Here is a 24657-nt window from a genome sequence, read left to right as displayed (position 1 = left end):
TTTTAAGAATGTGTATTTAGCCACAAATTACATTTCCATTTCAACAAAATAGGATGCTAAAAAAGAAAATAGTACTAAGAGCAAACCTATTTTTTTTTTCAAAGAAGATATACAAAGAGCAATTTTTTTTTAACATTTGTTATCTGTCAGGTCAATATCTTCACCAATCCAGGAAAAATACATTTTGCATAAAAACTTACATAAGTGACCTTTTAAAAATTTGTCCTAAACTAAATGCAAAAGCTTCAGATACATTATTATATATGGATTTCATGAAGAATAAAACTTAAGATGAGCTCAAGAAATCTGTTTCTTTCTTTTTTATATTTCAAAAAATTTTTTAATGTTTATTTATTTTTGACCGAGGCAGAGAGAAAGTGCACGCACAAGTGGGAGACACAGAATCCAAAGCAGGCTCCAGGCTCTGAGCTGTCAGTAGACAGCCTGACGCGGGGCTCAGACTCACCAACCATGAGATCATGACCTGAGCCAAAGTCGCACACTTAACCGACTGAGCCACCCAGGCGCCCCAAGAAATCTGTTTTAACAAAATATGCTATCATTACTCAATTGTTACTTTCATTGTGGTAGCTTAATTGCTTTTAATTCTATATCGTGAACAAGTCATTTAACCTCTGTGTTTCCTCACCCATAGAGGGGGATTCATTACGGTGCCTCATCACAGGATTCCTGGGAGGGGTAAAGGAGTTAATGTAGGGAAAGCATTTAGAACACTGCCCAGTGCACAGTAAGTGCTCAGTAAGTGTTAGCTAAGCATTACATAATTGCATGTCTTGCCTATTACTTTTATTAGCTTTCAGTTACCAATCTTGAAAGTATCTGAATTCTTTTTAAAGAAAAAGAAAGCTACATCACGGCATTCTTTTTTTTTTTTTTAATTTTTTTTTTTTCAACGTTTATTTATTTTTGGGACAGAGAGAGACAGAGCATGAACGGGGGAGGGGCAGAGACAGAGGGAGACACAGAATCGGAAACAGGCTCCAGGCTCTGAGCCATCAGCCCAGAGCCTGACGCGGGGCTCGAACCCACGGACCGCGAGATCGTGACCTGGCTGAAGTCGGACGCTTGACCTACTGCGCCAACCAGGCGCCCCCATCACGGCATTCTTAATGCTCTACCTGCTCCATCAGTTCACAATATCGTTGTTAGTAGCTACTTCGTCCGCTACTCAGAAGCAAAGCAGGACCTAGCGTCTCACTGACTAACAGTTCGAAATTCTACTTTGAAAGACAGCACTCTATTATCCTACTATTAGTTCTCATCAATTCATTCAAAACGCCAAAACAAACTATGTGCTGGGCACTGGATACAAGTTGTGGGAACAAAAGACGGGTAAGAAAAAATGCCAGATGTGTCGTTCCCCAAACAGTGAGGGATACAAACACAAATACAAGTATGTACTGTTGTTTAATTGTAACGTGGTACAATGAATGCTATAATAAAGAAATTTTCTAAGCTGTCCAAGGGCAGGCTTCGCAGGTCACCAGGTAAATAAGGGATCTAGGATTACTTTGTTGAGAAAGATAACTGGAAATCCCTCGCACTGGTTAAAATAGACATATTTTAAGCAAACAGACTTCCTCAAACATTTGCCATTGCACACAGCTTGTTTAGTTTATCTCTAGGTGTTGAACAAATATTTTTGAATGAATGTCTCTCTCCCCCACGTCCCCCATAGCAAGGCCTTCATTAGGGCATACTTGGATGATGTTCGTAGCTCCCTTCCTCCCAGAGCTCAGAGAAATCTTCCTAAAACCACTTTTATCACACCACTCCCTGCTCAAAAGCCTGGAATGGTTTCCTCCTATTCCCAGATACCAGCTCTCTGCTTTGACTAGATTTCTCTCCCAATATGCCTTGGGCATGATTCCCTTTTGTTCATATCCTCTCTCTGCCCCAAATGCTTTTCTCTTATTACTTATTTCTGCCTTTCCAAAATCCTACCCACCCTTCAAAATCCTCCTTCAAGAAGCCATCAGATTTCATTGCTTCTATTTAAAATAACAGAACTTTTCAAATGACGCAGAAAACAGAGAGATGCTAGTGAAAAAATTACACTTTTGGGTGAAAGAAATGTCCAACATGTGGTAGGGAACTGAACAACAAATGGCAGAGGTTGGTTCGAAAGCTACATTCAATTGTTATATCAACACAGCCCATTTCCTAAATTATTTACTATTCAAAATTTATACACTGCACCAACTACTTATTGAACAACTTTTTTTTTTTTTTTTTTTTTCCAGTGACATTGGGCTCTTTTAGAAGTTAACCATCCTACAACAGGGACAATCAATTCTTCATTACTTTTAAACTGGTTTCTTTAGGGCAAGTTCCTATTAGAATCAGCCTCACGGGACTCAGTGCTTGAAATACTACCCGGAAACATGCAACTCCACTAACCAGCCTAGTAATGTGCTTCCTACTGGAAGGACAACTAGTTACAGGGTAAAATATCCTCAAGAACCCAAGTTAAAACAGATTTTTTGTATCCCAAGTGACAATGAGCATGCTCCACCGGTCAATCTACCTTGGATTCCAACTTGATTTTCTCTTCATTCAGCATCTCAGTTGCTTTCTTAATGTCTTCACGACATCTGTTAATTTCCGACCTTACTGTAACACAAATTAAATCCTTAAACACCTCCACCTTTCTCAAGCCCCCATGTCTGTCTCTTGATGTAGACAGCAGACCCCCCCCCCCACCCGCTCTGACTTCGCCTGCGGGGCTGCCTTGAGCTCCAAGTCCCCACCTCGAGGAGCCAGAGACCCCAGCAGGAGACAGAAAACACCCACCTTCTCGGATCAAGCGGCGACTCTCCTCCGCCTGATGCTCCGAGAAGATGATGTGCTGAAACAAGGACTCTAAACTCATCTCAGGCCCGGGCTGCCACGGATCCTTCCTGGGCCCTTCAGTATTTGGTAGCCGCGGGTCCTGGAAAGCACAACAGGGACAAGGCTTGTTCAGGGCTGTTCTTCCTGCATCGGCCTCAGCCCGGGTCTCCCGAAGCGGGACGCGAGCCCGGCTCCAGGCCTTTGTTTCCCCTGTTCACTAAGGACTGACAACCGTTTTTCCCCCACGCTCTGCCCGGGACAGCAACTCTGCTCTCCTTCCCTGGCTGCACGCAGCTCCCTTTCCTTCAAGGCCCTTCTCGGAGTTTCTTTTCTGTGCTGGTGGCAGATAAAAATGGAGGCTCCAAGAACCGAGGCTTTGGAGCCTGCAGGGGCAGCAGCCCTTTGTGGCCGGCCTTTTCCTCTCCGTCCCCTCCTCTCTTTTATGGAGAAGGGCCACATAATGCTCCCTCCCTCAGCAAAACGTGTACTTGCTCACAATACCATGGCCTGGAGACCTTCCTGCAGGCGGCCCCCAGCGCCTAGCCTCCGCCTCGCCTGCTGTGAACGTAAACTACGGCGTCTCGTTGGGTCCATCTGCCTTCAAATGTTTTGCTTTGCCCATGTGGCCCCAAAGGTCTTAAGACCTCGCTTGGGCTTTGGGGGATCTATCTCCAAGGCACAAACACCCCGTATCATAAAGAACTAAGTACTCATGATTCTAAATATAAACCGCAACAGCTTATCCTTTGACTGTGGCAAAGACTGCTATAAATGTGCAATGTCTGACATTCCGCCTTAATCATTCCTTTGTAATCAGGGCATATCTTTTTAGTCTGCTTTAAAATTAATCATTGCCTTTTGTAATCAAGCTTCAGTAATGTTAACACTTCGATATCTGCACAATATGTGTCAGAGACCAAAGTGGTTGCTAATTAAAGCTTAAACATGAAAGGCACCTTTGGGACTTTTGCATGGGATTTTTAAATTAAAAAATAAAGTATTTTTTTAGTTTTAGTAGGTCAAAATTGTAATACTATAATAAACATTTATCTTGATTTCTGAATGTAGCATTGACATTGGCTAAACTTAAAAAAGTAATTTTTAGTTAGATTGTATTAGAATTGAAAGACGGCAACATCATCTGTCACATCATCTGTATAAGAGACTTAATTCATACTTCATTAACGCTGTAGCATATTTGGTTATAAGTTTTAACCTATTCCAAATTTCCACCTCAATTTCCATCACGCCATGTATGATTATAAGTTAATTTTTAAACTTTATTATAAAAGAATATATACAGAAAAGTGAATGATATAGAAAAGAATTGCCCATAAACATACCGTTCAGAAGCAAATATTAATAACATTTTGGCTACTGTCTTCCGAGTAATCCTGCTCACCTTGAATTGTTCTTTCCCAAGCTTGAAAATATTATGAATAAGTAATAATTACAACTAATACCATTTATTGAATGTTTGCTGGGTACTACTCTGAACACAACAATTTTTACTATTACCTTCACAGTATTGGTATAGAAAACTGAGACACGGAAGAGTTAAGTACCTTGCCAAGGTGGCAAACCTAGCATATGGCAGACCTAGAGCTGAAACCAAGAAATCTGAGATCAAAGACCATGAATTTAATTTTGGCTTCGACTCTGTTTTCCTTTGATTACATCATAAGCAGTTTACCATTTCGTTGAAAACTCTTCATAAGTACATTTTTCTATCTTCATAATCCCCCATCATGTGATGCATGTGTAAAATTTAGATGTACTGAAATAAATTTGACTCTTTTATCTGTTCAAGGACGGAAAACAAAACTGAAATTGTGGTTTGAACCATTTTCTTTGAGCGCTCGTTTGGAGGCTTATGAACTGTGCCACAGCACTGTCAAAGGAAAGGGCTTCCAGAAGATAAATTATATCACTAATTAATATCACTCCCTTCAGAATTATTTCCCGTGGACTTGCACAGGGAGCAGCCTCACAAGGAGGCTGCCTTTCAAAAGCATGCTGCTCTTTAACATCCCAATTTTATTAGTTACACTCAAACTCACATTTATTATTTAACATGTTCTTTCTGTACTGAAACTTGGCAGAGTGGAATTTGGGCAGCCTTTGGGGAGCCTGGTCGCCTCACTCACGCAGGCGTATCCAAGAGAGAACTGTTGGAAATTCTGGAATGGGGTAAGGGGGAAGAAATGTCTTCTTCGTCTTCTGCAGTATGTAACAGAGTATTTTGGTGCTCTTAAATCCCAAGTTCAATTCTTAGAGGTACCAAACTATAGGTACCTCTAGGCATGGTTCCTTTCTTTTAGCTGTTCCAACAAACATGACTATACAAGCCCACAATCAAATTCTGTTTTTTTAATAATGAGTAAAAGTAACATGTTACGATATTAAAATATTGTTATCGTGTACTAGCTTTATTCATTTGTCATATACTAGCTTTATTCATATATTGTATTCAGTAATATATTCTTATAGATATACATACTAATTACATTCTATAATATTCAGAGCAAGGGTAGCATTACTTAAATTGATGCCAAATAAAAATGGTATATGGCATGGTAAAACTAAGGCATACTGTTTTCTGAAAATGTTATCTTATATGTATAAAAAAAGTGATTCATTCGACAACTGTTTAATGAGTCTGCTATTCAATCAACATTCACTCAACAAATATTATTGAGCATCTCCTATGTGCCATATTAGAGAAACAACAACAGGATTTAATAAAAACAGAACTACATAAAAACTATTTTTCTTCCCCCGGATATTTCTAACCTCATTGGAGAATTATTATATTTTTCAGCATTTTGGCATCAGTATAAACAACTGCTCTCAGATGTTTCAACAGATGTTCTTTAGAAAGAAAGCCAATTATTTGCATTATGATACCCACATATGATTCTCAGATCTAAACTTTCCATCTGTACATGTTTCATTGAATTGCATACCTATGAAATATAAAAGTTAAGATCACTCATTGTCTCTCAACCTCAGACTTGTGTTCATAAAAACTCTAGCACCTGGGTTATTGAGCCATTGATAATTGCTTTGCTAGAAGGCCTTACATAAGGCTAGATTGCTCTTGTGATTTAAAATGCATTTCCTCTCCTTTCTTAGATTGATGACTTCCCTAGGTTCTAAACCAGGCTTGCAAATACCCACTAGCCCAGGGCATATATATTGCAATGAAAAGAAGAAAAGTAATTCATTTATTTTATGTTTTTCTTAGGGCATCTGCCAAGAAGAAAAACAAAACGTAGGTTCAACCAAGTTTAACAACCATTTATTGAGTATCTACTAAGTATAAAAAAGTCTCTGCCAGGTACCATGGGGATACAAAATTGAAAGGTACAAGCCCTGCCCTCCTAGAGGTCATCAGCTATCAAATGAGATATAGCATGCACAAATAACTCCTAAGCAGGCTGTGTATGAGACCTTCACCCCCGTGTTACGGGAATCTGGCAGAGGGAGAAAGAATAAGTCTGATGTGGGTGACCTGGGAGACTTATCACTTGGGGGTAGGCTCTGAGCTACATTTCAGTGAGGGTGCAACTTCAACAGATAGCGAGTAAGGGAGAAAAAAAGCAGAAAGTTAGATGAAGTCAACATTGAGATGGTGTTTAACATTTTCATAAACTATATAATGGGAAATCATGTAATGTTTTCTAGCAGGTGAGTGGGCCTGTCTGAGGTGCTCTAGGTAATCAATCTGTGGCAGTGAGTTAGAAGTACTAGAAAGGAAGAGAACAACAGCTAAAAATATATTAATAACTTTGTACGTGCCAACCACCATCTGAGACCTTGACAGGTCTTAATTCTCCTTATCAACCCAATAACCTTATAAGATCAATGCGTTTATTTGTTCCACATTACAGTTGGAGAACTGAGGCAGAGAGAACTAACCTGTTCAAATCACATACAGTAGCAGAATCAGGATTTAAACCCTGATAATATCTTAAGGCAGATCCTTAACCACTTCATTTGCCGCCTCCAAAAACTAGAGGCTGGAGAAAATAAGACTATTTCAGCAGCTGTGTTTCATTTCAAAGCAGATACGTTTAAAGAAAAAAAAAAGCTCATCACCAACAAATTAATATCTTTTCAAAGGCTTTTTGGATTTATGGAATTTAGATTAGTAATGCAACCCATGTATAACAAATTAAAATCAAAAGTGATTTAAAGAAAAATAATTGAGAATGGATCATGCTTTGTAAATGTTTATTTAACCAGCAATATATCTAACATGAAAAACTAAAAATGAAAATTGTATACAAAGTATTGTATTCCCTTCCTAATATTTATATTAGTTTTCTAGAACTGCTAAAACAAAAGTATCACATCTCGGTGCTTCAGAACAACAGAAATATATTCTCTCACACAATGGAAGCCAGAAGTCTGAAATCAAGATGTCGGCAGGGTTGGCTCCTTCTGGGCCCCCTAAGGGAGAATCTGGTCTTTGCCTCTTCCTACGTGCTGATCCTTACTAGGAATTTTTGGCATTCCTTGATTCATAGATGCAACACTCCAATCTCTACCTCCATCGTCCCTTGGAGTTCTCTTAATCTGCCTCTGCCTCTTTGTCTCTTTCCTCTTCTTGTAAGGATACTGCTCATTTTGGATAAAAGGCTTACCATACACCAGTACGACCTAATCTTAAATAATCACATCTGTAATAACCTTATTTCCAAATAAGGTCACATTCTGAGCTACTGAGGGTTTAGGACTTCAAAGTATCTTTTTGGGGATACAATTCAATGCATAAAACAGACATTAAAACTCAAGCTGCAAAAAAATAGTTACAAAAAAATCTAAGTAACTGATTTATTTCTATTACAATCAAAGCATTTTTAGTGTTTCAAGCATTTTAGTGTTTAGTGTTTATTTTAGGCTTTAGAAAACATCTTGCACAATCCTTTTATTTTATAGGTGTTAGCACTGAGCCCATGGAGGTTGATGGATTTCCCCCACATTGCACAGGCAATTAATGTCAGAACTAGTCTAGAACTCCTTCCTAATTCCTTCTGCTCCAATGAAAGATCTTTTTTGTTCACCAGTGGCTCTCAACTACTTTAGTTAAAACAATTCCTCTTTTATCTTTTTTCTATATTGAACTCTCTAGTAAGAGTTTGAAGAAAGGGTATACAGCTAGGGTTCAGAGCTGGCCTGGGGCAATTCACCTACTGTAGAAGCCCTTCTTCATTAAGGAGATTAGATAGATAAAGAGAGAAAGACAGGTAGATAAATATAGGTGCATACTGAGAAAACACACATGCATACACACATACACATACATATATAAATGCACCCGTATATATGGTAAAGTCATATATATATATATATAAATATAAATACTTAAAGGTGCCAATTTTATTTTTGGTCTTGCAATTCCACAATAAGAGTGAAAGTAAACTGTCAGTTCTTAATTATTGATTGAGAAAAGCAGACTTGTTTTGGTTGTGAAATACATTGCATGAAGAAATTCCAATAGCCCATTAAGAGTCATGGGATTAAAAAAAAAAAAAAAGAGTCAGGGGATAGCAAACTTTGGAAGTAGGAAGCCATAGTGAAGGTGCTGAACTTGGATCTTCACACTGTCAGAGTCAGGAGCCCAGCACAGGAGCCAGGAAGGCTGCCCCAGGTGCACCTACCCGAGATTAGCCCATCAGCCCCTCACCCAGAACAAAAACAAAACAGACCTTGGAAGCCATTCTCTTCCACCTTGTATAATTAATTTGTTTAGTTGATAAATATTTATTGCGTGGACACTATATAAGGCAGGTAAGAATTTTCTATTAACAAAGGTGAATAAAATGAACGAGGGCCTTGAAATCTGGTTGTGTCAAATTGTAGTTCCCATGACAATACATTTAAGTGGTTTGGGATTGCACAGAAAAAAATTAAAAGAGAAATTTAAGCCTTTTTTTGTTTCTCACCGGTTATTTGTTCTCATCATTAACATAGTCTCTGACTACCTCATAAGACGTGGTTGCTTAGTAAATAAACGACTTTAGCTATTGAATACTTTCAAATTTAAACCAACAATTAACATGTCCTACTCTTATTCCAGTCTCCATGCAGATTTCTATTAATTTCAGGAAATTGGTCATAGTGACTATTTGGAAATTTGGGATAAATTTTAATACTTCTATTACTTTCTATGAATTATTCACAGTGGCTCTTTGGAAAGTTTGAAAAAAAATGTGATGTCCATATATACATATAGGCAGAGTGAACCATAAATCCTGTTTCTTCTTAAAACAATTTGCTACATTGCTCATTTATCAGGATAAAATTACTTTATGCTTCCAATGCTTAAAATGACTTACTGGCCTTAGTACAATAGTTTTGCATTATAAAAGCCAGACACTGCCATTATTTTCCCTTCACGATGCCATAGACAGTTCAAAATGTTTCATCATAGTTTACATGGCTCATAAACCTTATCTTTTATTTGACATTGCAGGTGTGTTGATAATAGAATATGGAAACTCTGTAAGATGGTTAAAGGAAACAATTAATTAGCATTTAAATAAAAGAGCTCAGTAAGAAACATTTTAAACAGAGAATAAACTGATTATTTTATAGGTAATAGGATGCAGTTCTGGAATAGAATTGAAAGGAATGCATACAGAGTGAAAGGAATTTAAATATCTGAAAACTAATAAGGAAATATTGCAAATATTAGAATTACTGAAGTTGTGTATACATCATCATTTGGAATTTGACGGCCTTGTAATTCCGCGCTTGCTATATCTCGTTATTCCACTTATAAAACACGTACATGAACAGTTTTTCTTAAACTGTTTGATGATCTACCTTTACCATTTCGTTTTTCAAGATGTTAACGCAGAGCAAAGCAGGAAAGAGCTGAGATCTTGCACTGCACTGTGCCTTAGCCTCAAGTGAATAAATGCAAAGATTGTGCACACGGGATCCAAACACTCGTAAAGAAGATTCATGGTGATATTCTTAGAAGAAATTAATAAAACCTAAGAGAACTTGTCAGAAGAATGTCCTCAAGATGATTTTATTTCAGTAATTGTTGTATTTTAAATGCTTTCATTTTCTTTTGTGATGTCTTTTATCTTACTTACAGATGCTATTACTCATAAAATATGATATTTCAGTCCAGAAGGCTGTAACTATAAACGAGACATAATATTCTCATCTGGAAGTAGATAAGGGGATTCAAATCTCCTGCTTCACGGTGTAAGCTGATTACTGCAGAGGTCAGAAAGCTAGTTTCCACTTCCTTTAAGTACCAGCTCTGATATTTTCCACAAATGACCAGGCACCTTGTCTTTCCTTTATTCAGCCCCCGCATCTGGTTGGCAGCCTGTGTCGGTGGCTGACGAGATGGCCTAGGAATTCTGTGCCTTGAGAGTGCTAAGATGACTTTAGGGTGAGGCCTTGAGGAGTGACCACGAACATCATTCACAAAGTGTTCATTAAAGCACTATTGCGTACACACAACAGTGAACAAGATGAATAAGCTCTCTGAGTGCATGGAGCCTCTGGGGGAACAAGAAACAGAGTACAGCCATTCATTAATTCAACACGCATAGAGTGAGTGAACGTGTAAAATCTATCAGCGTGAGGCAAGGACCTGCTGTGGCCAGTGCAGACAACACATTGATGCTCCCACAAAGCCCCGAGGGCAGGACAGAACTGGTGTCTGAGAAGGGAGGGACCAGTGGTATCATGGTACAAATGGGGTTGATGAAGTGGTCAGGGCCGGACCATGCAGGTCCCTGAGAGCAGTGGAAACAGTTCAGATTTTATTCAGAGTGCAGCAGAAGGCCATAGATGGATCTGTAGGAGACTGAACCCAATTTAAGAATGAGAAGATGACCGCTAAGCATCATTCCCTTGGTGGAGGTGTGATTTCACATCCCTGAACGGGGTGTTGACCCAGGTCCTGCCCTCAGTGTGGCTGGCAACTAGGTTGGGGACTTTGAGCAAGTCTCTTTTCCCCTTATTTCACTTGTTTGCAAATGAGAAGAGGAGAGGCAGGGTTAAAGAAAGGAGGAAATAGGAAAGATGAAAAGGAGAAAACATCCTCAATACTTAGAGATGGAATGTTCAGATAGTAAGTTGGAAAAACAAACGAACAAGAATTTCATTTATAGAGAGAGGGAAACAAAGCATGAGAGACTCTTAAAGATAGAGAACAAACTGAGGGTTGATGGAGGGAGGGAGGTGGGAGATGGGCTAGATGGGTGATGGGTATTAAGGAGGGCACTTGTGGTGAGCACTGGGCGTTGTCTGCAAGTTATGAATCACTGAATTCTCCTCCTGAAACCAATATTGCACTGTATGTTGATTAACTAGAATTTAAATAAAAATTTGAAAAAGAAAAAAAAGCGTTTAATTTTTTTTTAATCTTTATCTATTTTTGAGAAAGAGAGACATTGTGTGAGCAGGGGAGGAACCGAGAGAGAAGGAGACACAGAACCCGAAGCAGGCTCCAGGCTCTGAGCTGTCTACACAGAGCGCGATGTGGGGCTCACACTCATGAACTGCGAGTTCATGACCTGAGCTGAAGTCCATGACCTGAGCTGAAGTTGGACGCCTAACCGATTGAACCACCCAGGTGCCCCAAGGATTTCATTTTTTACAAGTTCCTGAGCAAAAAGGAGTCATTCCGGTCCACACCCTGTAAAATCCCAGTGTAGGACACATCGAAATGAATATAGAATTCTAGTAGAATCATTGCCTTGACCACTCTGATTTTTTTTATTTTCTTAAAAAAAAATTTTTTTTAAGGTTTATTTATTTTTGAGACAGCGAGAGATAGAGCATGAATGGGGGAGGGTCAGAGAGAGAGGGAGACACAGAATCTGAAACAGGCTCCAGGCTCTGTGCTGACAGCTCAGAGCCCGACGTGGGGCTCGAACCCACGAACTGCGAGATTGTGACCTGAGCTGAAGTTGGACGCTTAGCCGACTGAGCCACCCAGGCGCCCCTAAATGAATATAGAATTCTATTAGAATCATTGCCTTCACCACTCTGATTTTTTTTTTATTTTCTTAAAAAAATTTTTTTTAAGGTTTATTTATTTTTGAGACAGCGAGAGATAGAGCATGAATGGGGGAGGGTCAGAGAGAGAGGGAGACACAGAATCTGAAACAGGCTCCAGGCTCTGTGCTGACAGCTCAGAGCCCGACGTGGGGCTTGAACCCACGAACTGCGAGATTGTGACCTGAGCTGAAGCTGGACGCTTAGCCGACTGAGCCACCCAAGCGCCCCTTGACCACTCTGATTTCTTAATCAGAGGCCTTATCGGGGCCTTAGGGAAGAAAAATTCAAGACTCATGCCAGAATCCACTCTACATCCATCAGATTTAGTTGTGCATGAGTGTGTGCCTAGCAGAAATCCACCAGCACACCCATTCTGACTATAAAGATATTGAAATACTGCCACAGTCGTTGGTAAATAACCACTACCAGGCTGTCCCAACTCCATGACCATGCAGATCTCCCATAACCTGGCAACTAAGAGGTAACATCCAGCTTAGCAAAGAGCCTCAAGGAGCCTGCTCAGGTTCAGTTCTGATTTCTCAGCGCCTGGGCCTGTGTACTGTCTTATTGATGGATGCTACAACAGATCACAACTTTAGTGGTTTAAAACAATGCAAATTTGTTGTCTTACAGTTCTGGAGGCTACAAATCTAAAATGGGTCTTACTGGGCTAAAATCAAAGGATCTGCAGTCCTTCTGGAAGCTCTCGAGGCTAACTCGTTTCCTTACCTTTTCTAGCTTGTAGAAGTTGCCTGCATCCCTTGGCTCCTGCTCATTCCTCCGTCTTCGAGCCAGCAACATAGCACCCTAAAATCTCTTTCCTTCTCTGCCATTCTCTTTCAAGGATGCTTGTATTTCTGTTGGGCCTACCTGGATAAGTCAAGATGCTCTCACCATTTCAAGATCCTTAATTGGATCACATCTTGAAAGTCCTTTTTGCCACGTAAGGTGACATACTCCCAGGTTTCAGGGATTAGGATGAAACTATCCTTGGGGGGCCATCATTTTGTCTACCATGGTGGTTATACATTTCAAGTAACACACCTGAGCGTATATAATACGCTACCTAGAATTCTCATAAAATAAAACTGAGTGTGTCACAGTCAAAATATGAGATACAAGAGTAAAGAATCTGAGTCTATAGAAAAAAAAATTTTAAGTAAGTAGGTCTGTATCTCAAGAACTTTCTGGAACACTGCAGACCTTTAATTTTCCTCTCTTGTTTAGTCGTTATCAGCATCAAATAGATGAAATACTTAAAAGGAGAAAAGAGTTGGGGAGTACAGAGAGAAGAATTGAAGAAGACGGAGAAAGAATGCAAATGTCACTTGTCTGTCTGAATCTCCTGTGAGGGCTCGGCAGAGGAAAAGGACTCTCAAGCGGATGGATCCCAGCAAGGACAAGGGAGGACTTTAGAAAATGATGGTAAGGTGGGACTAGTCAATGTCCCACGCTTCTAGGGTCAGTTGTCTCTTAATCTGGGGTACCGAGGGACAAAGAGAGTGAAAAAAGGCAATTTCAATTTCTTCTGTAACTGAAGAACGATTTGGGGTTTGGGAAAATTTTAACATGAGTAAGGGACAACAAATCTAGTATAGTTTATCTGCTTTTGGGGGCAGGACCATATCTGCTTTGGGTCCTTGTGTATAACAGTTCCCTGTATGCAATAAAAGTAACAGTCCTGAGATGAAATCCAGGAGCCACAATAGAATGTTGGCCTCATGAGGAAGCACCCATTTGTTTTGTGCACCATCAATTCCAAGCTTCCAGAATAGTGCCAGGCCAATAGCAGGTGCCCAGGAACTCTGCATTGAATACATAAGGGAAAAATGAATATACGCAAAGATTTGGTGTCAGTAAGGTTTTTGGCGTGAACAACAAACGTTAAATGTTTGTTTTAATAACCAGAAAATGCTGGAAACCAATACTCCAATGAACTAACACTTTGATCTGCTGGATCAAAGCTGAAGTGACCAGGTGAACTGAAAAGGCCTATATTCCTGCCTATACATAGTTGCCAGATTCAGCAAATAAAAATACTGGGTGCCCCGTATCTGAATGTCAGGTAAACAATGAGTACTTTTTTAGTGTAAGTGCATCCCAAATATTGCAGGACAACCTAGCTCTAGAGTCATATTGTATCATCTTTCAGCTAAATTCTGACTTGGTAAAAATGCTGTGTGTTTAATGATGGCACTGTTCAGGAAGAAACGGGAGATGCTGCCCTAGATTATGTTGAATATGAGGGTAGGGGAGAGTGAAAACTGGCTGTGTCATGTTACCCTATAAAAGCATGCTTTTCTGTGAGCGAGGGCCCATGGAGGAGGACTAAAACTCAGCTTCTTATAAATTCTTCAGAGCTACCAGGGAACAGTAATCAACAAGGATATAATCTGAAGGGAAGGTCAGCGAGGCAGGTAAGAGCTGCTGCATCCATATTACTTAAAGCACACGCAGCTCCACAAAGCGGGACAGGGTAGAGAGCATGCGAGGGAGGAGAGAATCATCCCACGCGAGCCTCCTTCCACCGCCTTTAGGAAAAAGCCCCCGTCTGCCCCAATAGCACTTTTATTTTATATGAATGTTGTGCTTGCTTAGTTCACGATATAAAGGTGAACATGTTCCACGTGCTAAGTGGTTTGTCTTTCATGCGTCCTGTCGCTGATGAAGCAATTCAGTTTTTATCAGAAAGGACGTGGTATTGCTGTGTTCATTTGCGTCTGATCTGGAGAATCTCTATCAATACTTTTTTTCCCCCCACTGAGCATTTAGATGCTACCTGGCTGTTAGGCCTGAAAATACCAGATGGAGCTGGGGAGCAGAGCAGACACTGTTGTCATAGAAACAAGATGCTATCCCCGCTCTATGCAGCTGCCATCTTTTTTTTTTTTTTTTTTCCCCCTTTCACTGTGAGCAGTTCTGCTAGGAGCCCATACTGATAAAATATAGAGATTCCCCCCCGCCCTTGGAAAATAGAGCTACATTTCAAGTACTGCCTGGACAATTCGTGAATGTGTCCCTCAGTTTATGGAGAGCCTAAACCTGTGGAAAAATGACTTGATTTCCCGGTCTTCTAATCAGAGTATATATAACTGGGAAGCCCATGCTTTGGTATCATCTTCTTCCCCTAAACTGAAATGATGCATTTGTCTTATCCCCAAATGAGATGATATCCCTTGTAGCCAGGGAGCCTCAATGTTGACGTTCCTGGAAAATGCAACCTAAGTGTTCATAATCACTCTGAAATGTGTGTATTCAGCACGAGAATAGGGAGTGACTTCTCCTGGTTCTCTGAATTCCCCACAGTAGCTACAGAATGCTGAGTACACAGGCGGGGAATGATGAATTCCTGTGGCTTGATGTCCAAATTTGAGGGATGCAGTTATTGGCCACAGTCCCACATTGCTGCCTTTTCTCTTTCGGGCAGCTATGGCATCCTCAAGGGCACATGACTGTGAAGAAAGTGCCCACCACAGATGGGAAGGGGAGTGGCAGTGTTTTCTGGAGGCAGGGCTGCATTTGTGCTGGGAAATGGGTTAAATCCTAGAGCCTTGAAGGTCTGGCTTAAAAGGCTGTGTTTAGCAACAGAGGACTACTAGAACTAAGGTGGCTGAGGGCAGTCGTTGTTGCACAGTTTCCTAATGCTGCTGGAAAAATGACTGCAAATAATGGCTTAAAAAACAACACATATTTATTATTTTACAGTTCTGAAGGTCAAATGTCCAAAATCTGTTTCACCGGGCTAACAAGACATCAGCAGGGCTGGCTCCCTCTGGAGGCTCTAGGAGAGGCTTCTTCTTTTCTCACTTCCAAAGCCTACCTACCTTCCTCGGCTCCTGGCCCTTCCCTCCATCTTCAAAACCAGCAGGCCACCATCTTGTTTCCATCCTCACTTTGCCTTCATCCATAACCAAATCTCCCTCTATCTCCCTCTTAAAAGGAAACTTCTGATTACATTTACAGCCCATCAGATAACCTAGGATAGTCCCCCCCCTTCTCAAGAATCTTAATTTAATTACACCTGTAATCTCCTTTTTGCTACATAAGGTAACACCCACAGGTTTCAGGGATGAGGATGTGGATATTTGTGTGTGGGGGGGGGGGGGCAATATTCTTTCTGCTTCCAAGTGATCATCAGAATTACCTGGGAAACTTTTCAAAAATAAAGATTTCCAGGCCCTGCACTAGAGTGATTCTACTAGAATTTCTGGACAAAGGCCTGAAAATCTGTTTGTGAGACTCTCTCAGGTGATTCTCTGGAAGACTTCTGTTAAGGGCTTCTTCAGGCTCTTTCTCAGACACATGCAGTAAGAATTATAACACTGTGATTAGGTTTTCTGGATCATGTTCAGGGTCAATGAGTGTATGGGAAAGTTTTTAAAAATGTATTTGTTTGAAAGCTTGGAAGGTCATACTATCCTCTGAGGTTCAGAATACTCCCACAGAATGGCTCCAGCAAAAGATCGTGTCACGTGAACTGGGCCTAAAATCTCTTCAGTTTAATGGTAAATATACCAAATTGTTTGCCAATGCCTCCCTAGACCTTTAACCATATGAAATGTGTATCTTGATATCTGGGATTAGCTGCTGTTTCTTCTCCTGGTGGAGACTTTTGCACTTAGCGCCTCAGAACATTCTCTTCCTTCATAGATGCTTCCATGCTGTTCTCAGAGCTCTTACAGTTGCCTATTTTGCCTGCTTCCAGAAAAATGGCTGTGGTAGAGGAAAAAACCCATACAGTGTCTTTAGAAAAACTGTAAATATTTCATCATTTCTTACTAAACATACATTATTTACTCTGTAATGTAAATATTTTATGGCCTGCAACTGGCAATTTTGGAATATATTGGTGTGTTTGGAGAATTGCAGTTCAGTTACAAATCCAACACTGCACACCCAGCTCATATTTAACTTACACAACTCTTTATAAAGCAATTAACTCTCAGAATGAAGGAAGTAACAGAATCTATTTTTCAAAGGGGCCTGGAGGACCAGACTTAGAACCTGAGACAACACATCTTTGTTAAGGACGAAAGTTGGAGGCTGTAATAGCCCAGGACTTGCCTTCCCTACAGGATGACAGCGTAATATAGTTCCCCGCGCCTGAGTGGGTCTGATTTCATCCAGTGGAGAGAAGGGCCCACAAGCAGCCCTTTAGAATGTTCACGATCTGGTTGAGAGTGGAATCTGAGAAGAAGAGTTTTACCACACACAAAAAGGCAGAAAATCTTCCCCAGCTTTGGGATAAGTATTTGGAGCTATGCATTGGACAGGAAAATCTTTTCATTAAATAAAATGGCTAGATGTCAGAACATTTAAGCCAGATTTTCAAATATAAACCTAAACTGTTTAGAGATTTTTTTTTTTTTAATTTTAGTGACTCTCCAATATAGAGGTCATAGAAGCTGCCATCATTCTAAATTACAGCCCATTTCAGAGGTTGGCTGTAATCCAGGAGGTTGCATTATTCCAAATTGCCTGTCAAAAACTGTCAAAACACTGCCATTATCAAAAAGTAGTCCTTTTAAATAATTTTCTCACTCTCTTCCCTGAAACTTTACTGGCATTGAACCTTAATATCATAGCTTATAGGCATAGTAAGTGAAAGCCTTTGAAATGAGAAATGGGGGGAAAACATTCGAGGCATACAACAGCAACAAACAAAATTCTAGGCAGAAAATTGAGTCAAGTTTGGAAATGCTGTAACCCCCAAAGCAAAACCATTACTAATCTACACGTGAAATGGAAACCAAAGAATACGTAATCATGAGGCCTAATAGTATGACTTCCCACCGCCCCCCCCCCCATGTTTAACACGTGGAAAGAATCCTATAGTTAGTTGCTACACTCCATATTTTTCCTTGTTTTCCTCTCCTTCCATACCAACTTTCTAAGGAAACATGTTCCATCTTCCGGATTACTGATGCCCTTTCCTTTCATTTCATAAATATGGAAATTGACACCTGGACTACGGCCTGATTTACCCAAGGCTTCATTTCAGGTCTACACCTAAACCCTGTACTCTTTTTAATACACATTCCGGCTCTCCTTTTGAATTGGAAACCCCTTTCATCTTCTTTTCTTTACTTTAGACTTGACTCTACAGAATTCCACTGCTTGGATTAGAAAAACCTGCCCCCCAAAAGAGCAATCCCTGCCACCTACATTCTCTTGGATATAGACCTTGATGCTAAAACTTCCATTCTGGCAAAGAATTTCAGCAACTATTTTGTTTAAGACCATTTATCTTTCAAACGGTGTAAGATGACAAAATATTTTAGAGAGACTGCTTTTATTTTGAGTCATTACAATTCAAGCAACGAATTAGGAAATCAACAGGGTAATTCAGTCCTACAATCACTGTGACAGTCGTATTTGTCAACAACTAGTTTTCAGAAGAAATGGAACTCAGAGAAAATACATAGCTTCCAAATTCAGACAAAGAGATACACAGAAATATTTCTTTAAGCTATCAGTAGTATACTATGGAGAAAATTTAACGTGCAGGTGAATTCTTTTAACAGAAAGACAATGCTTTGAACAAATGTAGCATAAAGATATTTCAAAATAGATCCTCAGCTTCTGAGGATGCCGGTAATATATGTAATGGTGCTTGATCTCATTAACAAGCAGCTCATACCCTTCAGCTACCATAAAATACAAATCATCATCAGCACATTCTTGAGAGCAGTATATCTGTCTGACCCGACTTCTGCTCTACAGTTAACAATTTTGTTTTAATCCATAAAAAGAAATTCTCATCATCTCTCAATTGTACAAATGGGTTCCCAAAAGATCACACTTAAGTCTGGTGTTCATGGTGCATGTGGTACTACGTTCCACAGCAAACTCTCAGGTTTGGGAGATGTTCTTTTTAAATCACTGAGAAGCCATTATTAACTCATTATCAACAATGACAACCCCAAGACCTTCCTTTGTGGCAGATTCCACAAAGCACTACCCCCCCCCCAAACAATGGAGTATTTTGTTGAGTACTCTTTACTGGACAAAAATATCTGAATTTGAGAAAAATTATTTAAAGAAGTATTTTCCAAGCTGTGTTTTAAGAAATTTTTAATATTCCTCGTGATTTTATAGGCTTTCCTTTAAAAAAAAAAGGGACAAAACCATGATTCTGTATGAAAATAAGTAGTCCCCTGGAGACTCAGAATGCACATTAGTTTATTAAGGTTTATGAGACATCCCACAATGAAGAGACCTGATTTGTAGAGTTGAACACAGCTTCCCAAACATATTTGGCCATAACCCCTTTTTTCATGAAGCATATGTCACCATGTTAGGGCCAATAATGTTCTACAAAATACAGTTGGTAGTTCAAAGCCTGGTATGGATTTCTGTTTAGGTAGCTCCCAGGACTTGTCCACAGGCCACTCAGCTTTCTTTCTCCAAGGAATTCCAAAAGTTACTATCCTGCTCTATGCTAGTAGTATTCTGCTAAAGTATTGGTCACCAGGGAGAAAGGACATGAATGTGTGTTTTGAACAAAGTAAATCGCCACTGATAATTTTGCTTAAAACACAGGTCCTCCTGATGATAAAAATAATGAACATGTATTAGGCCCTTGCAACATGTAGAAACACCATTCTCAGTACTTTGGGTGTGAACTCATTTAATCTGTAGGAACATACCTATATATTTTTTTTCTTTTCCAGATAAGGAAACTGAGAAACAGCCGGATGGAGATGAAGCTCCTTGTGAAAGTTACAAGCAAGTAAGTAGGATTCAGATTTAAGCCACCTGGTTCCAGAATCTCAGAATTAACTGTTAGGCACACACACATACACACATGCTCATTTTTACAAATGCATAGTTGGGCTCACCTATGCACATTAGTTCCCATAGATATCGAAGTGTGACCAGTATTTCCTTATGACCCCTCAGCCTGAGGATGCAAATAAGATTAGGAAACAAATAGCACAGGATGCCTTAGTGGCTCCATCAGTTAAGCATCCGACTTCAGTCAGGTCATGATCCAATGGTGTGTGAGTTCGAGCCCCGTGTCGGGCTCTGTGCTGACAGCTCAGAGCCTGGAGCCTGCTTCAGATTCTGTGTCTTCCTCTCTCTCCGCCCCTCCCCCACTCATGCTCGCTCTTGCTCTCTCTCTCTCACTCAAAATAAATAAACATCAAAATTTTTTTAAAAAATAAAAAAATAATAAAACAAATAGCACAGTATTATCTCACTTTCAAGACAAGAGTTACCTTTGGAAATAAGGTCTTATGTCACCTTGCTCCCACACAGGGCTACATGGGTGTGACCTTAATTCTTCTTAAATTAATTAATTATAAGATAATAATAATGGTAGCTTAGATCTGCTTTCTCTTTTTTTAATGTTTATTTCTTTTTGAGAGGGAGAGAGAGAGCACGCGAGCAGGAGAGGGGCAGAGAGAGATCGGGACGGAGGATCTGAAGGAAGCTTTGTAAGCAGGAAGCCCAACATTGGGCTCAAACTCACCATCGGTGAGATCATGACCTGAGCCAAGGCCGGACGTTCAACTGACTGAGCCACGCAGACGCCCCACATCTACTTTCTTGCTTGATCTTCACAATTTGTGGCGGAAGCAGAGCCGTTAGTATCATTGCCTACGTTTTATAATTTGAGCAACTGAGGTTCCGGTTTGCTCAAGTGTTCATGTGCTAGAACTGGTTCTACACTCCAAAGCCCCCACTTGGGGTTGACGTTTTCTGAACTGAGAAGCCCCAATGGATACAGCTTCTTTGTCCATTTAAAAAATTCTCTCAACCTTACTCTTGTTAAAGAAAAGTGAGAAGCCATTGCATGCAGAGCCGAAGTCCATTACAATGTCACTTGAAAAATTGACCTAAGAAACTAGTATTTAATTATGAGTACAAATCATAGTTTCTATCCATTCTGCAAAGTTGTGTTTATTTGATCTTGCAAAATCTAACATGTCTATTTGGTTCCCCATTAGATATTTTTTTTTATTGTGAACACAACCACGGTGTGGCCCATTCCTGCTATCCCAACTTCACTTTGCTCTTTTTCTAAATTGTATCTCCCTTTGTACTTAATCATCATTTGGAATGATAGATGACCACAAGGAGCTGTATCTTGCAACCGTTCAGCTGTTTTAATAAATCACAAACAGTCGACACATCCCTTTGGTGTACGTATCCAGCTAAAGATGAATTTAAATGGCAGGTATGTGAACAAAGTCATAGGACAGCCTGCCCACAAAGTATATAGCCCTAAGCACTATCTTCCACCTGTCTATTTTCAGTTTGGTATCTATAATCAGTCATATTTTATTCCTTGTATGTTAAATGAGATGAATTATAATGTTTGAAGCCGTTAAGTATAAAACTAAGGCACAAAAAGTTCTAATTTACAACACAGGGAAGTGACAATTTTGCCATGACTTGTGTTTGCCCACACACTCTTATTTTAGCTCGTTTGTAAGAGATCAATCCCCGTCAAGAGTCCAACAGGTAAATCTATCTATCTATCTATCTATCTATCTATCTATCTATCTATCATCTATCATCTATGGATCCATCTATCTATCATCTAGCTAGCTATCATCTATCTATCTATCTATCTATCTATCTATTGGATTAAAAACAAGCAGCACTGAATTATGGTCCTACTTCTTATGTGTAACATAAAGAGAATGTTCACACTCACTTTTGAACTATAGACAACTCCACTGTTACCCACACTACACTTCAGTTAGAAGCTTTTGTATGATACCTTTTGTCTTACAAAAAGAATATGCAACTCAAGCTTAAAGGTCAAACATTAGCAAATTCGAAGCCTTAATGGAAGGAGATGCTTTTGAGATGTATTTTCAGAGAACAGGAGGATGTTTTGTCCTGGGACAGGGAAAGGCTTGGTGTCATGGCCTTTGGAGCTCAGTGTTAACATCACATTCAGATCTCCCCCTTCTCTGCAACCAAACTCACATGGTGCCAAATGGCCAATCCCTTCTTTTCAGGAAAGAGAGTTCAGTGCTTTTCTCAGGCAGAAAGGTTTTCAGGGAGAGTAAAAAGCACTGAAGGTCATCCCTTGGCCCTCTGGTGATATCCAACACAGATTAATGTCATAGTGACAGTCTGCAAATCATGTTAATGCAACACTTCAATGAAGGGACAAACAAATTAGAATCTTGTTATAATATCTGCTTCTGTGGATAGTATCAATTGTGGGGGCAATTTCATAGAATTCATTGCTCCGTTGATTTCAAGGTAACACTGTGCCGGGCACCATGTGGAGTATTTTTACATGGATTATCCTCTTTAATGCTCAAAATACCTCTATGTAGTAGATACTGCCATTATTCTCCTTTTAAAGCTGAGGTCTAGAGAGATTAAGAAATGTGTCCAAAGTTACACAGCTAATATATTAATGGTGGTGCTGAACTTCAAATCAGGGTCTATTCGATCGGTTTCTGTTCATGTGTGGTGCATTTTGTGGACTTTAAGCCAACATCTCTTCCCTGTTTAGATTTCTGCATACATTTCTCCCAAAGAGTTGTTTTCACATAAATTCATAATCTCTTTCCTTGCAAGGCAAAAATTTAATGCTATTTAATCTTCAAAGGATGTGTTGAATGCTAACAAGCTACTCAGGCATTTAGGGAGATGGGATAAGGGAGGGGAGGGCGTGGGAGTCAATTCCTGGAGTTGCACTTTATTTTAAGTTTGATGTTAGGAAATTCTTGAAAAATTATTTGAATAATTACCATCATCCTACTACAACTATTTATTTTATTTTTTAATGTTTTTATTTTTTTTTTATTTTTGAGACAGATCATGAGCAGGGGAGGGGCAGAGAGAGAGAGGGAGACATAGCATCTGAAGCAGGCTCCAGGATCTGAGCTGTCAGCACAGAGCCTGACGCGGGGCTCGAACTCATGACCTGAGCTGAAGTTGGACACTTAACCAACTGAGCCACCCAAACGCCCCTACTACAACTATTTATTAAGTTCTCCCAAGTCACCAAATGCTGTGGACACATGGTTTTTGCTCCGTAGATTTGCTCTTTGAAGTGAAACCTTCCTCCACCCATCTCCCTCCGCCCACAGAAAAGGAAGAGGGAAGATGAGAGGGACAGAGAGACAGAGAAGAAAGGGTTTTGTTTTCCTTCCCTATGAAGTCTGGTTTTCCCAGACTAGTTGAATTCAGGTGCTCTGGTTTTTCTCTATACTATATAAAAAGTAATTCTTCCATCACTTACCATTGTGTGGTCTCTGGAATCAAGGCTCTTTTTCTTATGAAAATGAAGCAATGGCCAAATTTCCACAGCCTGGAGAAAAGGAAAGATTGAGACAGTTTTCTCAATAATTGCTTCAATTCTCCCTCTTGCGCTAGCTGTGGGAACTTGGCCAGCAACTATTAAAGAGATGTCAGATTGATTTCCCCCCCTCCCTCTTTTTACTGTTTCCTCTGCCTAAAATGCTGTTTTCCCCCTTCTAAGTTATCACACCCCCTCTCATTCTTCAGGTCAGATGTCACCTCCCCTGGGAAACCTCAACCAACATCCCTGTCTCTCCACTTCCCTGATTACTGCTCATTCCCTCTATCCCCAGAAAAATTAATCACCTCTCCCTCTTTGCTCCTGTAACACTTCATTATACTATTCCCATAGCATTAATCACGTTGTATTATAGTTAGCTGTTTGCTTTTCTATGTTCCCCTAAAAGCTGCGAATTTCCTAGAGGCAGGGAATTTTTTAAAAATTCACCAGTATGTCCTCATAATGCCTGGTACACAAGAGATGCACAGTACTTCTTTATTTGACCAGGCTTGCACCGGGAATGGCCTCTACACCATCTTAGCCAAATTTCAAGGGAAGAGAATTTTCCTGTGTTAATTCCTCCCCTCATTTCCTCGCAGTAAACACCAGACTCACTGCTCCATGGGGTGGCATCATGTCTACACTTTGAAGCCTAGGTACACTTGAATGAGTTTGAGCAACACGTTTTTGGTGAGGATGGGACCTATTTCAACTGGCTTTACTGGTGTCAACTGAATCAGAAAACAGAGATCAGAGAAAATCACATAAAACAACAAATCCTTATTCTTACAGTGGTTTCAATAGTTGACGTAGAGTCTGTTTCTTACGTGTTACAGAATACTTTCTTCTGGGGACTGCTTCCCTACCCCAACTGCACATGTAATCAGTGGGGCTGTCCATCATGACATGTTCTTCTTCTCATGGGGTTGGGCATGCCCAGAACACTCTATTCCGCTGGGTACCGTGATTGGCCAGGATTGGGGGTGGTTCCCTCAGCAGAAGCAATTGGTGCCCTGTTTCAAACTTTGATACCGATTGGGAGGGTTGTTGGGAGTTGGGGAGGGAAGGAAGAGAGAATGTGAAACAAAAACAGAGCAAGATAGAGACAGATGGAATCTCTTACCTTGTAAAATCATCATGGAAGCCCATGAACTGGACCAATGAGGGGAGAGGATAGTACACGTTATGGGGTAAGAGATCCAGAGGAGTGCTCTGGGCCTCCATGTGGTGTTCCATACAAAACCAGTGTAAAGATTTTTAACCAGTTTCATCCTTGCCAGAACGCCTGAAAAAAGAATTCCTCTAGGCCACACCAGCTCTCAGCAGCCCTGCCTGTCAGGGGTCTTCACATAGTTACAGCAAGTGTGGGAATAAATCTATTACAGAGGAAGAACAACTGAGAGATGGAGACAGGCATCTTCCTGATAACATCGTCTGAACACTTGGATCCAGCCTTACTTGACCTCTCCAATAACATGCAACAATAA

The 24657-nt window shown here is 40.2% G+C and overlaps 1 protein-coding gene across 1 annotated transcript in view; it reads right to left on the bottom strand.

The window, feature by feature from the left end:
- CCDC172 (coiled-coil domain containing 172) overlaps nucleotides 1–3034 on the bottom strand; it is a 59729-nt gene extending 56695 nt beyond the window's left edge. The window contains exons 1-2 of the mRNA XM_045439068.1: nucleotides 2815–3034; nucleotides 2549–2634 (exon numbers count right to left, since the gene is read on the bottom strand). Of these exons, the coding sequence (XP_045295024.1) occupies nucleotides 2549–2634; nucleotides 2815–2893 (165 nt within the window). The 5' untranslated portion in view covers nucleotides 2894–3034. The remainder of the gene's footprint in view (nucleotides 1–2548; nucleotides 2635–2814) is intronic.
- Nucleotides 3035–24657: the final 21623 nt, after the last annotated feature.

This window comes from Leopardus geoffroyi, chromosome D2, assembly GCF_018350155.1.
Source record: "Leopardus geoffroyi isolate Oge1 chromosome D2, O.geoffroyi_Oge1_pat1.0, whole genome shotgun sequence".
Taxonomy (NCBI): Eukaryota; Metazoa; Chordata; class Mammalia; order Carnivora; family Felidae; genus Leopardus; species Leopardus geoffroyi.
Note: the sequence above shows the minus strand (reverse complement) of the source record. Positions and strands in the feature narration are given on the sequence as shown.